This window comes from Drosophila innubila, chromosome X, assembly GCF_004354385.1.
Source record: "Drosophila innubila isolate TH190305 chromosome X, UK_Dinn_1.0, whole genome shotgun sequence".
In the NCBI taxonomy this organism is placed as follows: domain Eukaryota; kingdom Metazoa; phylum Arthropoda; class Insecta; order Diptera; family Drosophilidae; genus Drosophila; species Drosophila innubila.
The window spans coordinates 28,019,022-28,032,602 of NC_047626.1; the positions used below are offsets into that span (position 1 = coordinate 28,019,022).

Genomic DNA, 13,581 nt, shown 5'->3' on the forward strand with positions numbered 1-13,581 from the left:
GTAAATCGTTAACTGTTTCTTTTCTGTGTTCTATTGCTCATTTCACTAACTGGAGGGGACTTTAATTAGGCAAATGGGTGTTTTTTTTTTATTATTAATTTCTTGGAAAACATGACTTTGGGGGGGCTTGCATAATTGTTAAGTACAGCAATTATGAACTTTTAAGAAAACAGTGTAATATTTTTTTATCGCTTGTTTCGTTTGTTTATGATTAATGTAAGCTTTGAGCTTGGACATTTAGTTAGAACTAGTTAAGTTATTGGTTAATCAAATTGCAGTGCCACAAGTACATACATACAATCAAAATTATAAATCATATGCCGAATATTCATGCGATAGAACATAAATTCTAGTTATACATACATATACATGTATATATGGTGAATATATAATATATAGAGCATAATAAGTATACTTTATTCAACTGTTTAATAACCATACTTTGCATAGAGTTAAAAAAATAAAACAATTATTTTATATGTTTTCATACCAATCAATCAATAATAATCTCTCTTCATTTCATGAACTTCACGATGTGCTATATGTAGAGCTCTGACCTGTAGAGTTCTGACTACATTTTAATCGTTTTATTTGAAAAAATTAAAGTGCAAGCAATTTTTTTTTGGAAAAAATTTATAAATCTCGACAGAGCTTAACAGAATTACAAACGGCTTTATGAGATTCAAATTGAGTCATTAGCTTGATCAATGTTAGCCTAACACAGTATATTTTATAATATCCGATTTACATTACTTTAAACTCATAAGATTACTAACAGGGTATTATCATTTAAAATTATATTATTGAAACTCTACAGGATCTGCTCTCAATGAAATCTGAGTTCAGTTACGCTCGGTTTACTGGAATATTTATCATTTCGATCTACGATCTGATATTATCTTCTTGAAATTCATGTCGAATCTTTCTAATGATCTTACACTTGTCACTCCAAACCTAAGTAGAATAAATGTATATGTCCAAGCGAATAGATTATGTCTTAGAGAATGCATGTAATTATATCATCCATCCATAACCATTACATTTAACGACTATTGACTAACCATTATCGTTTACTGACTACCATCTAATGGATTGTCTTATCCTACATTCTGTCTCTTGCTGTCTTGCTCATATTCGTGTTATCGCATTCTATCGCTTTGTCTCTTTCAGATACTGTCCCTATCATAATTGTTTCTTTGGATTGATGATTACAGTAAGTGTATTAATGTGTGTACTGCGCTTTACGATAACTTTATAAATTTGATTTAAAGCAATTTGTGTTTTTGACGAGGAAAGTTTAGGTTTTCGGGGTATAGGGATTAGAGGAGTCAATTATTACGCTATCAACCGCTACTGCGGCTCTACGTGCTACGTCCGATTTGCAACCAGGCGAGCAACAACTGCAAAGCCGGCTGTAGCAGCACTAGTTTTCAGATATCGGTATTAATATTGATGCGTGTCAGAAACTCGCTTTGCTTATCGGCCACAGCGCATATTATCTCCAGCAACAGTTCACGCGATAAGCCACCGATTTTGGGTAGCCTGGCGACCTTTGCAAAATCTTTCACAATTAATTTCAATGCATATTCTTTGATGTCGTAGATTTTCGTTATATCAGACGCCTCCAGCGTCTGCAATACATTCTCATAAGTAATATTATGCTCCAATGAATATTTGCAAAACGCATGCAAGCGATTGTTTGATAGTCCATAGAAACAAGGCGCCTGAAATAGATATAGTGCATCCTGTGGTGGCATCTTAGTCTCTCCATAATAGATGTAGCGTAGCAACGAATGAAATGCCTCCAGTGAGGGTGAAATCTCTCCAATTTGTATCTAGTTTATTAATATTTTAATATCAACAGCTGATAACGGATAACGGATGCAATTTAGTAGGCACTCACATTAACGGTATTATCCGGTGGCATGAACGAACGAAACATGCCCTGGAAATAGGTACAACGTGCTGATAACACAGATTTGTGGGCCGGTATCACATGATCCTCCAGTATGAGGCTTATATCGCAAAAGTCCTTGCCCGTTGTCTCCAAAAATGTAGACAAATCAATCTCCAAAGTGGTTCCTAAATAAATATATATGAATTTAAAAACTTAAGCGAATATTTTAGTATGAGGAACTCACCAATATTGGACTCAAAACTGGTTTCCATGACCAGCTTGCTGGGATGCAAACGTTTGCGTATTATCTCAACCAACAGCGGCTTATCCAGGTCACTGAACTCACTGGACATGACCACATCGGTAAAGTTCTCATCCTTAATGATGAACTGCATACAATGATCCTTGATGATTTTAATGCTAAAAATAAAAATAATAAATGAATTATTGTCACATATAACCCAACTAAAACCTTAATTACTAGTTATTACTAACTTGCTTTTATCCGCATTGTAGAGGGCCTCGAGAACATTCGCCTTGTTGATCTTATAGTCCAGATATTGTATGCAACCCTGCGCCAAGCGTGGCATTGTGAACAGTCCCGCCAATTGATAGATGTCCGTTATTAGTATAATTATGTTCTTGCTGTATGAATCCTTTAAATCAATGCGATCTGTATAGATGTAGTTAAGGATAATCTCGAATGCCTCAGGCGAGGCATGGGCCAGTCGCACCTCCAACATGGGTGCTCGATCTGCACCGACACCTGTATTTAATGCCTGCGCATCCACCTGACCAACACCATAAACCTTTTCTATCTGCTGCTGACGCGCCTCGCGTGCCGAAAGAATCTTGTTGCGCAAATACTTGGATCGTGCCGCAACAAAGGCAATGTGTGCCAGAATTCGTATCTCCTCCACGCCCACCATAAACTGAATGTCACAGAATTGCTTCTCGTGGAAGAATTTGCCAAAATCATCGCGCAGCGTACATTTCGGATAACTGGAGAACTGAAAGCGATAGGTATCGCCGCGACGAACACTGTTGTCGACGGTGCCACCAAAGATGTACATGGCATCGCCAATTACAGCCGAGGCATGAAACACCCGACCTGACGGCACATCCGAATTCTGCTCCGGCTGTATAATGGACCACACCTGCGAGTCCAGATCGTAATAATGCAAATCATTTGGCAGCGTTGAGTCTGCCGATCCGCCAAAGACATACAAAAAGCGATCATGATGAACCATTGTATGGCCATAGCGACGAGAAGGTGGCGCCGATGTGGCACCACGCAACACCGGCTCATTGGAAATGCGACGCCAAGTACGTGTCTTGAAGTGAAACTCAAATAATGAATTTGTTATCTGCAGTCCACTCTGGCCAGAGAACACATACATGGCATCTCGAGCAACGGCAACTGGGAAATTGCAACAGGTGGGCGGACGATCCCCACGCTGTTCCACCTCCTCCCATTGATGATTCTCGCCGGTTAAATTCAATGTCCACATATCATTTAAACGAGCATTACCATCGTAGCCAGCATAAATCCACATTTTATTGTCGTATACAGCGGCGCCATGTGCCGATCGTGGCACAGGTTGTCTACAACAGAAGGAAGAAGATTGTTTCAAAAACATATATTCTTTGTATTATTTCTAGTGTAGATTTGTTTACCTGCCGGAAAACTTCCACTCCACCCACATGGCGCTGAGGAATTTATACTCGAACAAATCATTCTTGTTGGTCAGATTTGAGTTGGAGTGTATGTCGCCCGTGTAACCGCCAAATATGAACATTGAACTGCCGGCCACAACAGCTGAATGATGATAGCGTGGTGCTGGTGGCGTTCCCGTGGCACAAGCCCTTCCCCAAGACTTGTCCTTCACGCCAAATCGTATCAGATCGTTGAGCATGTTCTTGCCATTATCGCCGCCAAATACGAACATGGCATCCTTATAGGCAACCACCGTATGTTTGCTTCGCCTGTTCAACAATGAAATTTTCATATTTAGCCAGATTTCTTTGGAAGAATTATTTACAAGGGTCGACTAATAATTCACTATAATTATAACTACTAGGTTTGCATAATGAATGAAATTCAACCAACCACCGTAAATTTGCATTACTTGAATGGACATGACTCAGCATACTTCTTATCTTAAGTTCTTACTATGCATATTGAAGAATGCCTAAATATTAATTCAAAGGCAGGGTTAAGGGTTTCGTAACAGTTAGTTGTTGGTATATTTTGGATCCAAAATACCTGTATAATTTTGGTTCAAAAAAAAAAAAACTAGTTGTAAAAATTAAAAAAAAAAACGTTATTTATAAACAAAACTAATTTGATTTCAAAAAAGTTTTATCTAATAAGATCGATATTCAAATTTAAAATCGAAAACCATGATTTTACCTTAACAATATAATTAAATAAAATTTATTATTGACTCGAAACTAACCGTTATACATAAACCGGTTTTTAACCGGTTATTTCGGTTCGAATAATTTCAGTTGCGGTACAATAAAAGAGTTTTCGTTTAGTTCAGCTACAATTACCAATTTCAATTGGTTAATACCGATTAAAGTCTACGGGGTCGATTACGTTTTTAAACCCCGTTCATAAGACAAAAAGTTGATCAAGTCGGATGTTACATTGAAAAGGATTTGTATTTATACAAATTCAAAAATAACTGGTATTTTTGATATTTATGAAACAAATTCGAAATAATCAAGAAATTTGAGTTATCGTTTAATTTTTAAATAAAAATTGAGATTTATTCAATTATGCATATTTTTTTTATTCAAAAAATAACAGCTGTTTTTTAATTTATTTTTAATAATAAACATTAACTGGTTTTTATTTTAAAAATTAAAATGTTTACGGTCCCTGCCTAATAGCTATGAACTTTTCAAGCACAGAATCAAAGATAAACATCAGTCTAGTTGGAGGGCAGCTAAATTGCGCTTTTAAAGAAGATTATGTTTGCAATTACATATCTTTTTTCCTACTTAGGCGAATGACTTATCAGTAAGTCCACCCTCGTATAGTCTTATAGTACTTACTTGGCGCCAACGAATTCGGCACACTCCAGCATGCGTGTCCATTGGTGTGTGGCCGTATAGGAGCTGAAGTCGACGTTGAGGGCATTGCAACTGTAGCTGCCGGGTGAATTGACCTTGCCATTGACACTGGTGCAGCTGCCATTAATGCTGCCATCGTAGGCCAGGCTGCTGCATCCGCTGGATGCAGCTCCACATGGAATGACAGCCGAGGCAGTGCTGCTGCTGCTGCTACTGCCAGCGCCGGCAGCGACAGCACCAGCGGCAGCGGCAGCACCAGAGCCACCACGAGTACTGCGCATTGAGCTGGATGTGGACTTTCTCAGATTGTTGCGTATGTGTTGAGCGTCTAGGCAGCCAACCGAAGATGCACTTTTGCGCGCCTTTGGTCTCTTGCCCGATTTGGAGTCACGTGTTAGCAATGCCTCAGCACCAGCCGCGAATGCCAGCTGCTGATGTTGCGACGAACTGTTGGCTGCGCATGCAGGGCAATAAACGGTTGCTGGTGTACTGCCTCCACTAGCACTAGCACTTGCACTGCCACTCCCACTGCCACTTGCAACACTCCCACTGCCACTTGCACCACTGCCACTTGAGACTAGGCCACAGACAGCACTTAAGCCACTAGATATCGAACTGGAACGCAGGCCACAACTGGTTCGGCTAAGTGCTCCAGTGCTGGTGGTGCTGCCACTGCCACTGGCACTGCCTCCACTACTGCCGCTGGCGACGCCGACGCCAACGCCTCCGCTTGGTAGATCTTCCGCAGAACCATTCGTGTCCGCGCCAAGTATGGACTTTAGCATTAAAGCATTACAGTTGTAGAATCTCCTTCGTTGGCTTATCTTGATAAGATTTACGTTGCAGGACTACGCCTGCCCTTCTTTATTTATTAACTTTATAGAGGAAAAAATACCAACAACCGAAGAGGGTTGCCCATCCAGTAAAAATTTCCGATCTGGCTCTGATTTTCACCTGCAAAAATACGTACATTTCCGAAAAAGGTATTTTACATTTTTGTACCTTATTTCAAATTTTTTTTTTAGCTGGAATTTTTTAAATTTTTGCAGAATTTTTGTAAGAACTTTCTTAATTTTTTCATATATTTTGTTTTTTGGTAATAATTTCGCTCCCCGAGAGCCGACGAGCTTGAAACCTTCCTAAAAATGTTTACCTTAATTTGATCCAATTTCGAATTTTAAATTTCAATCAAATTTTTTCATTTGTTATAAAGTTTTTAAAATTTTTAAACTAGCGATTTTTATCAGTGCTGGCAGTTTTGGCCGTCATTGTTGAGAGGCCACAGCTGATTTGGCAAGACGTTGCTATCTGGTGGAAGAAAGTTGCCGCTTATTTAAATGTCTGGCAGCCTTAAAAACTGATAAGCCGAAGTGGCAGCCTTACATCCCAGAAAAACATTACCGATAGTTTGAACGTCTGGCAATCTTATTAAGCGAACGATGAAGATGATTGTTGAAGAAATTCTTGTTAAGATTTTGTCGAATTTTGGATTTGTTTATTAGAATTAAATTATACTACTTTTTACTACAAGGGGTGACGGACTTCCAATCATCAATACTGTGATTAGGTATCGATTTCGAACTATCGTTACGTTTTCTGGAAACAATACGCTGCAACCCTGCTTGGACGCGGCATAGAAATCACAAACAAAAAACATAAATAAACGTAATAATACGCAAATTAAAATTGTACAACAGGTGAATGGTTAACTAAAATATGGCCGGCACCACAAGGATCACTACACTACCGCAGTCCAAGGAGGCGCTGCTCAAGTCGTATAATGCGCGCCTCAAAGACGACGTACGCAGCATGTTGGAGAATTTTGAAGGTAAATGATACACATGTACATTTATTGATTTCTCAATTGTGGGATCGTTTGATTAATGACGCTGTCGGATCATGCGATAGAGCTGCTCCATACCCTCGTGCACACCAAGTCCATTGCTGGCGCTAACACCGTGCACCTTCCAACGCTGTTGGAGCTCATGCAAACGGAGTCGCATAGCAAGGTCAGCGGGTGGAATGGCTTGCGGCAAATCCTGTTTGTTGGCAAACACCATTAGAACGCTATCCTTTAGCTCGTTCACATGCAGCACCGAATGCAGCTCGGACATGGCCTCCGGGAAACGTTCAGTATCAGCAGCGTCTACCACAAATATGATTCCGGCCGCATTGCTAAAATAATAGCGCCACATGGAGCGTACACGTTTCTGGCCACCAATGTCCCAGACAGTAAGACGCAGACGCTTATACTTCAATAGCTCGACATTAAAACCAATTGTTGGTATGTTGGTTAGTTTGGCGCCCAGCTTCAGCTGATACAATGTTGTTGTCTTGCCGGCCGCATCCAGTCCAATCATCAGAACTCGCACATCTTCCTTGGCAGCGAATCGATCAAAGAACAATGAAATTGTGGCACCCATGTCGTCGTAAAAAAAACTTCAACTGTTTAACTAATTACGATTACGAGTATGGTAATGGCAATGTTCAATCGCGTTCTGGCTCCATCTCTGCCAAATAGCAACCCAAGCCTTGCTATTGCTATTTGTTTATTTATACGAATTTAATGTTTGTGTTCTCTCTCACTCTTTCGCACAACCAATTTACTCACTGACTGAGTCGCTATTTTATTTATGCATTTGTTTACAGAGATACTCAAACTGGCACGTCGTGAGAGTCACAGTCAAATATCAAAGATAACACAGTGTGAGCAGGATGCCCTGGAGATGCAAGTGCGTGCCGCCAATATGGGTAAGTGACTGGTCCAATTTTATATTAATTTCCACAAGTTTGTCTAAGAATATTGAGAGCAATAGCGGATACAAACAACATCTTAAAGAACCAGTAAATTTTTTGTGCTAAAGATTGATGCTTAACTGATCCCCCAAAAAGATATAGCAGTTCAATTTTAGCCAATAACGGATTAAATTTATAATTTGTAAGATAGCTTGAGATATCTCAAAAAACATTATAAACATCAGGGTTTAAATGGTAACCTAAAATCGTAATCTAACATTCTAAGATATTTTCACCAAAAAAACATAGTTCTAAAATCAATTTATAGTCACCGCTTTTCGAGCTAAAAAATTTTTTGCTTTTAGTCCTTGCAGGTACGAAAATTGTGATTTAAAGACAACTCCTTCTTTGATTCTATAAAATTTTAAAAGTCCTGGTCCTAAGATACCAATCTTGTCAGGATCGAACTAAAAACACTTATAATAACGTGCTAAAAATTTAAAAAAATACATTTTTAAACTAAATAAGTGGGAACTGGGACTTGATTTTAGAACTAATGTTTCTTGGTGAAACATTTTAGAATTGACAGTAGATTAAGAATGTGTGTTACCATTTTAAATTTCTGTTTTTTTGGCCCATACAAATTATTTTTTCGTGATATGTAATTCAATAATTATTAGAAAATAGATTCTTCCAAAAATTAATGCATCTCTTCTTCTTTTAGTGCGAGCTGGGGAATCGCTTATGAAGCTGGTGGCCGATCTTAAACAATACCTCATACTCAACGACTTCCACTCGGTGAACGAGGCAATCACAAACAATTCTCAACTGTTTCGTGCCACACAAATTGAGTGCGATAAAAAGCTGATGAAGCTGCGCGATGAAATGGCAATGGATCTCTATGATCTGGAGGAGGAATACTATACAAGCATATTCAAATAGTTGTTAATTAGCATAGTTAAGACTACAATAAACGAATTAGACAAACAAAATGTTCGCATATTAATGAGAAATCTTAAAATTCTATTTAGGTTTGCAACTGCTGCTACTGGGATAATCCTTTGGTTCCCGTTCCCTACGGTTATCTTGGTCACCATGCGACCCGGAGGATATGGATGCCGATGTATTGTCCGCTGTGCACAGTTCGTCGTTGGCATTATCCACAATGTCGCCGGTATAAAAGAGTATGGCTTTGGGCACAATTTGTGTGCGCAGCAAATAGCCAACCTCGAAATCAGCTCCAAGCACCATTTTGGTCTTCTCATCGGCCAACGATAGATCCATTGCCTGAGGAGGGGAGAAGAACCGAAAGAAGGACTCGCGTGGCATCACCTTTGGCATATTGCGTGCTCCTTTGCGTGGACGTTTTTGCCGAACTGTTTGTAAGGTGAGATTGCAGCCATCACGCCAGTGGATGTGGCATCCCTCGCAGCGCACAATCTCTGGACCCTCGAACATAAATGGAAAATCCTTGTCCGCCTCATGGCGTAGAATATACTTCTTGGTGAGCAGCAGCGATGAGGTGTGCAGATATTCGTTGGGACGAAACTGAAAGTGTATGGTATAGCTGTCCGGATCGTAGCTTATCCTCACATCCACCAGGCACTCAAGCAATGGCTCGTCATGCTCCTGCACCAGATCCGAGATGAGTGCTACATTCCGAAACACTGTTAACCAAAATTGTGGCACGCCCACCGCATTAGCGGGCAACTGTTGCTGTAGCTGTTCGGTCATCTGTCGAAATTCCGCCGTCGCCTTAATCTCCTCGAGCAACTCATCGGGCTCCTCGTGCCAATAGCGCTCAATTGTTGGAGGTTCCACATTGCCGGCGACAATATCACGGCGGGCATCAAACAACGTGCAGCTCTGACCATAGAATCGTTTCTCCAGCTCATAGACCTCACGGAAAAACTGCTCCGATATTTTAATCTGTTGCAATTGATTGTGCTTTAAAGCCAGCACACGATTCTGAACCGTCTTGGGCAAACTATCCACCATATGCTGTAGAAATGCCCGGCGACTATTTGATGGCATCTCCGATGGATTTAATTTCATAATCTCCGAAATCGCACCAGGACTTTGACTCCTACTTCTACTCCGACTACGACTGTGGCTCCTACATGGACTCCGGCTGCGATGACGAATTTTGTTTTGGGTTTTTGTCGTCTTCATCGCACTGCCCACATTTACTATGGTGGCATTAGAACTCATTTCCGAACTGTTGCCAATGTTGTACATCTTTAAAAAAAAAAAACAAAAACTGCGAATTTTGATGGTGAATTTCGACTACGAACTTGACAAGTTTTTGTGGCTTTCTATTCTTTGATATTTATATTTCTTCAATCTGAAAGCATTATGAAAGCAATTGTATGTATAGTAATTGGGAATCTGAAAAAATCACAGGGCAATATTTTAGATGTAACTTCGGGCTTATATAATACTTGTATATGTACAATTTTAAACTGTCATCCAATTAAATATGTTACTGATATAACTAGAAATGTGACTATTTGTTGCTGTTACTTAGTTAAAGAGATAACCCACTGATTTTGACCAATATACCCCATTTGGACACATTTTATCAACAATTTATCGTAGCAATAGAAAGAAACTAATGTAAAAATTTAAGCCTTATAACTCAAACAGTTTTGGCTCTGCATTTATTTCAGTCCCCAGTCAGATAAACTAGTATTAATAGTATTATTATTCAAGAAAACATCGTATATCGCTTATTTTCAGATTTCAGCATTTATAAATAGTGTTATGAACACCCAACAAAAGAGTTAAGTTTCCGACCCACTTTAATTACTTAGGCCTTCAATAATTACGGACTTTGCTCGTCTATATTATCTCTTAAAAATATGTATGTATAGTGCTTGAGGAGATATCAACTTACATACACACATATGCGTTTTTTTTTAAAGTTATATTTTTTATATTCTCACCATAATCGGATCGACTTATCATAGCCGTAAATAGGAACTTGTCGCAGGTCAGTGACGCTCCCCTGCTAGCATAATATGAAAATTGTTATATTTATTCAATATTTTGGTAGATTTGGTAGCATGAATCTAGCTGTCTTCACGTATCATGCATATCATCATATTGGTACTTGAGTTTAACCTTATCAAACACGTCCACAGCTGAACTGGATCGTAATTAATCCAAGCAATTTGGCTCATGTGCTGCCTGCTTTGATAAGGCAAACGTTGTCTTTAACTTCATAAATTAAGTGGAATAAAATAGAAATACACAACGACCTCGGTCTTTCTTATTTATTGTTAGAAAATCCAAAATATTTGTCTAATCTTATCCCAGATTCTCTATGAAAACCTTACTCCAGTTGGACTCCTCAAGTGTTTTATTTTTAAATACTCGTATTTCAAGTATTTGCCAGAGGTTCATTTCATTAATTCTATTTTGGGCAGAGTTTTTTTTGTATCTATACAATTTAATTATTTAATTTAAATGGCAAATCAATAAGATAAAAAAACTTAATATAACGCATAAAGTTAGTTTTAAAAAAAAAGTTGTAAACTTAGGTAAATTTTAAACTTCAAATATATACTCGAACATAAAGAAAGGATTCAACGCAATGGACAGAGCTTTGTAAAATATGAAGAAAAGAAGGAGTATGTCTTGAGAATGCCAGCCAGAATAATAGTGCAGATAGGCTTAAGATATTGAATTAGATCTTAAAGATTTTTGGTTGAAATCATTTCTTAAGCCTGATGGCATAGTTCATATGATCTTAAACTTCTTGACATTTAAGGAACCTTATATCGTCAAGATCTTAATTTTGTACTGATTCTTAAATGATCATTATTTCTTATACATTCTGGAATGGATGTTTACTCCAAAAATTCAAGATCGTTACTATAAATAGATTCATGCATCTTTTAACTGAATATATCTTATAGATACACAGATGTTATAGGTCCCCCTTGAAAACCTAGCTCAATCAGAGTTTTTAAAGCTTTTAATAAAGAAATATACTTGATATTTTGATATACGTTAACTAAATTTATTTATTGAACACTTAAGGAAAAAAAAAGGAAAATCGTGTATCACATATAAGTATGTTCTAAGATAGTTCTTATGAATTTGATTTTTCAAATTGTAGAATCTAGAAAATGAAATCTTCTTCGTTGACAAGATCCAGATTACTTAGACTCCGCTCGAAGCGTTTGATGCGCTGATACCACTGAGGATCCTGGGTGGACACCGTATCGGGTCTGCCAGTGTTGTTCCTGTAGAGATACTCGGCATGTCCCTGTCCCCCGATCCCATTGACGGTGCATGCAACAAACTGATTGAACACCTTGGACTCCCAATCGCCTCCTACATAGCGTACAGCGCTGTGCTCCACACGTATTTGGACCAAATACTTATGCTCCTCGGTGTGGACTATGAAGTTTTGATGCTGGGGCGGCGTACCCTTCTCACCATAGGAGTAGAGCTCAAAATTGCTGGCCGTTATGGGCTGATAGATGCCTTTCGGCGTACAAACATAGCCCATCTTAAGGGAGGACAGGAAGAATGATGGCTGACTGAGATTGCCAACGACCATGCTGCTGCCGTCGTCCAGGAGCAGAGCAAAGTAAACATAACGATTGATGGAGCTGAGGCAACGCTCTGTCCCGAAACTGTGATCCCGAAAGCCGCGCAAATGCAGCTCCAGACGACGTTCTCCCAGGACAATGCTCCCGTCCAGCTCTCCACTCTGTTCGTAGTGTGTGCGCTTCTCCACAATGTGACCGACACTCTTGAGCATGCTATAGAAGCTATCGTTCCACGCCTCACGTGCTATAGAGTCTGCAATCAGCGATGAGCTGAGATCACGATTATAATTGAAATGATCCGATGAGCTGTTGAAATTTAGATCGAGCTGAACGCTCAGCAACTGTTGCTCCTTTATCTCTGTTTCCTGTTCCGTCTCCATCTCCATTGTGTGACGCAGCTGTCCACTGTATTTGAGTCGCCAGCTGCGCATGGATTGCTCCGGATATATGTGAAAGCCGGCACCTTGAAATTCGCTGCTCTCCTCGTTTCCATCGGTCGTGAAGTGCACCATGTCGGGCAGCTTGGGGGAACAGTACAATCCCTCGCCGGGTAGCCAGAGATACAGTGCCACCTTGAGCACTCCCAGTCTGCGCCGCTCCAGCGTCACCATCAGTTTTTGTCCAGCTGCATTGGCAGCCAAAAAGCTAACCACATCATAGCTCTTGGGATCACTTGTCAACGGCTGCGGGCGATCCAATGTGGCCAAATGCTCCGGCGAGCTGAGCAGCTCCTCATTCCGCTTATAGATGCGATATCGCAGCTGGCGCAGCACAAGCAATGCAATGCCATATTTCAACCAGTAAAAGACTCCCTTGCAAGGATATTTGCCAAAGATTAGCATGGATTTGCGGCTTAAGAGCAACATGGCCAGGCTTAGGAGGGCCACCACAAAGCCCAGGCTAAGACAAATTACCGTTAGGATGAACATGTTCCGCGCACTTGACTTGTGTTTACGTGACTGACTGACTCAAATGCATTGGCCATATTGACTTGGCCATTGAGTAGTGATAACCGCAAGCAACTCTTCCCCCCCTCCCATACAGTCACCATTCTCCACTCTGCCCCTCCACGCAAACAAGCCACTTGGACGGCGCTTCAAAAGTTATCGGCTAGCGTCTTATCAGTCACACTCTATGCCTACGATCGCGATAATGATCGCGATACAATACGATTGCTGAATTGAGTAATGCTGCATTTACGGCTTGACCATAAATCTGTTGGCCAAGTTTATTTTAATATAACATAGGTACAAATTATTTATGACGTTATCATACGGAAGATTCCCTGAAAGAGTTTGAACAGAT

General features: G+C 39.8%; 4 protein-coding genes across 5 annotated transcripts; 1 reads left to right on the forward strand and 3 right to left on the reverse strand.

Moving 5' to 3' along the window:
• Positions 1 to 879: 879 nt before the first annotated feature.
• LOC117793439 (leucine-zipper-like transcriptional regulator 1 homolog) lies at positions 880 to 5,894 on the reverse strand. The gene is made up of 6 exons (XM_034633753.1): positions 4,961 to 5,894; positions 3,575 to 3,883; positions 2,393 to 3,502; positions 2,142 to 2,317; positions 1,904 to 2,082; positions 880 to 1,835 (listed from the first exon to the last, which is right to left on the reverse strand). The coding sequence occupies exons 1-6, from the start codon at positions 5,761 to 5,763 to the stop codon at positions 1,431 to 1,433; spliced, it is 2,982 nt and encodes a 993-aa protein (XP_034489644.1). The 5' UTR covers positions 5,764 to 5,894; the 3' UTR covers positions 880 to 1,430.
• A 635-nt stretch (positions 5,895 to 6,529) lies between these two features.
• Positions 6,530 to 8,706, forward strand: LOC117793529 (mediator of RNA polymerase II transcription subunit 22). Of its 2 annotated transcripts, XM_034633862.1 has the most exons (4): positions 6,530 to 6,545; positions 6,676 to 6,806; positions 7,628 to 7,729; positions 8,439 to 8,706. In XM_034633862.1, exons 2-4 carry the CDS (start codon positions 6,695 to 6,697, stop codon positions 8,654 to 8,656), a joined length of 432 nt encoding a protein of 143 aa, XP_034489753.1. In that variant the 5' UTR covers positions 6,530 to 6,545; positions 6,676 to 6,694; the 3' UTR covers positions 8,657 to 8,706. The 2 variants fall into 2 exon arrangements, with proteins under 2 accessions (XP_034489753.1, XP_034489752.1); XM_034633861.1 differs by lacking the exon at positions 6,530 to 6,545 and having other exon boundaries at positions 6,591 to 6,806.
• Positions 8,707 to 8,711: 5 nt separating this feature from the next.
• LOC117793528 (nucleosome assembly protein 1-like 1-A) lies at positions 8,712 to 10,033 on the reverse strand. The gene has a single exon (XM_034633860.1). The coding sequence runs from the start codon at positions 9,950 to 9,952 to the stop codon at positions 8,738 to 8,740; it is 1,215 nt and encodes a 404-aa protein (XP_034489751.1). The 5' UTR covers positions 9,953 to 10,033; the 3' UTR covers positions 8,712 to 8,737.
• A 1,681-nt stretch (positions 10,034 to 11,714) lies between these two features.
• Positions 11,715 to 13,248, reverse strand: LOC117793530. Its single transcript, XM_034633863.1, has one exon. The coding sequence runs from the start codon at positions 13,203 to 13,205 to the stop codon at positions 11,841 to 11,843; it is 1,365 nt and encodes a 454-aa protein (XP_034489754.1). The 5' UTR covers positions 13,206 to 13,248; the 3' UTR covers positions 11,715 to 11,840.
• Positions 13,249 to 13,581: the final 333 nt, after the last annotated feature.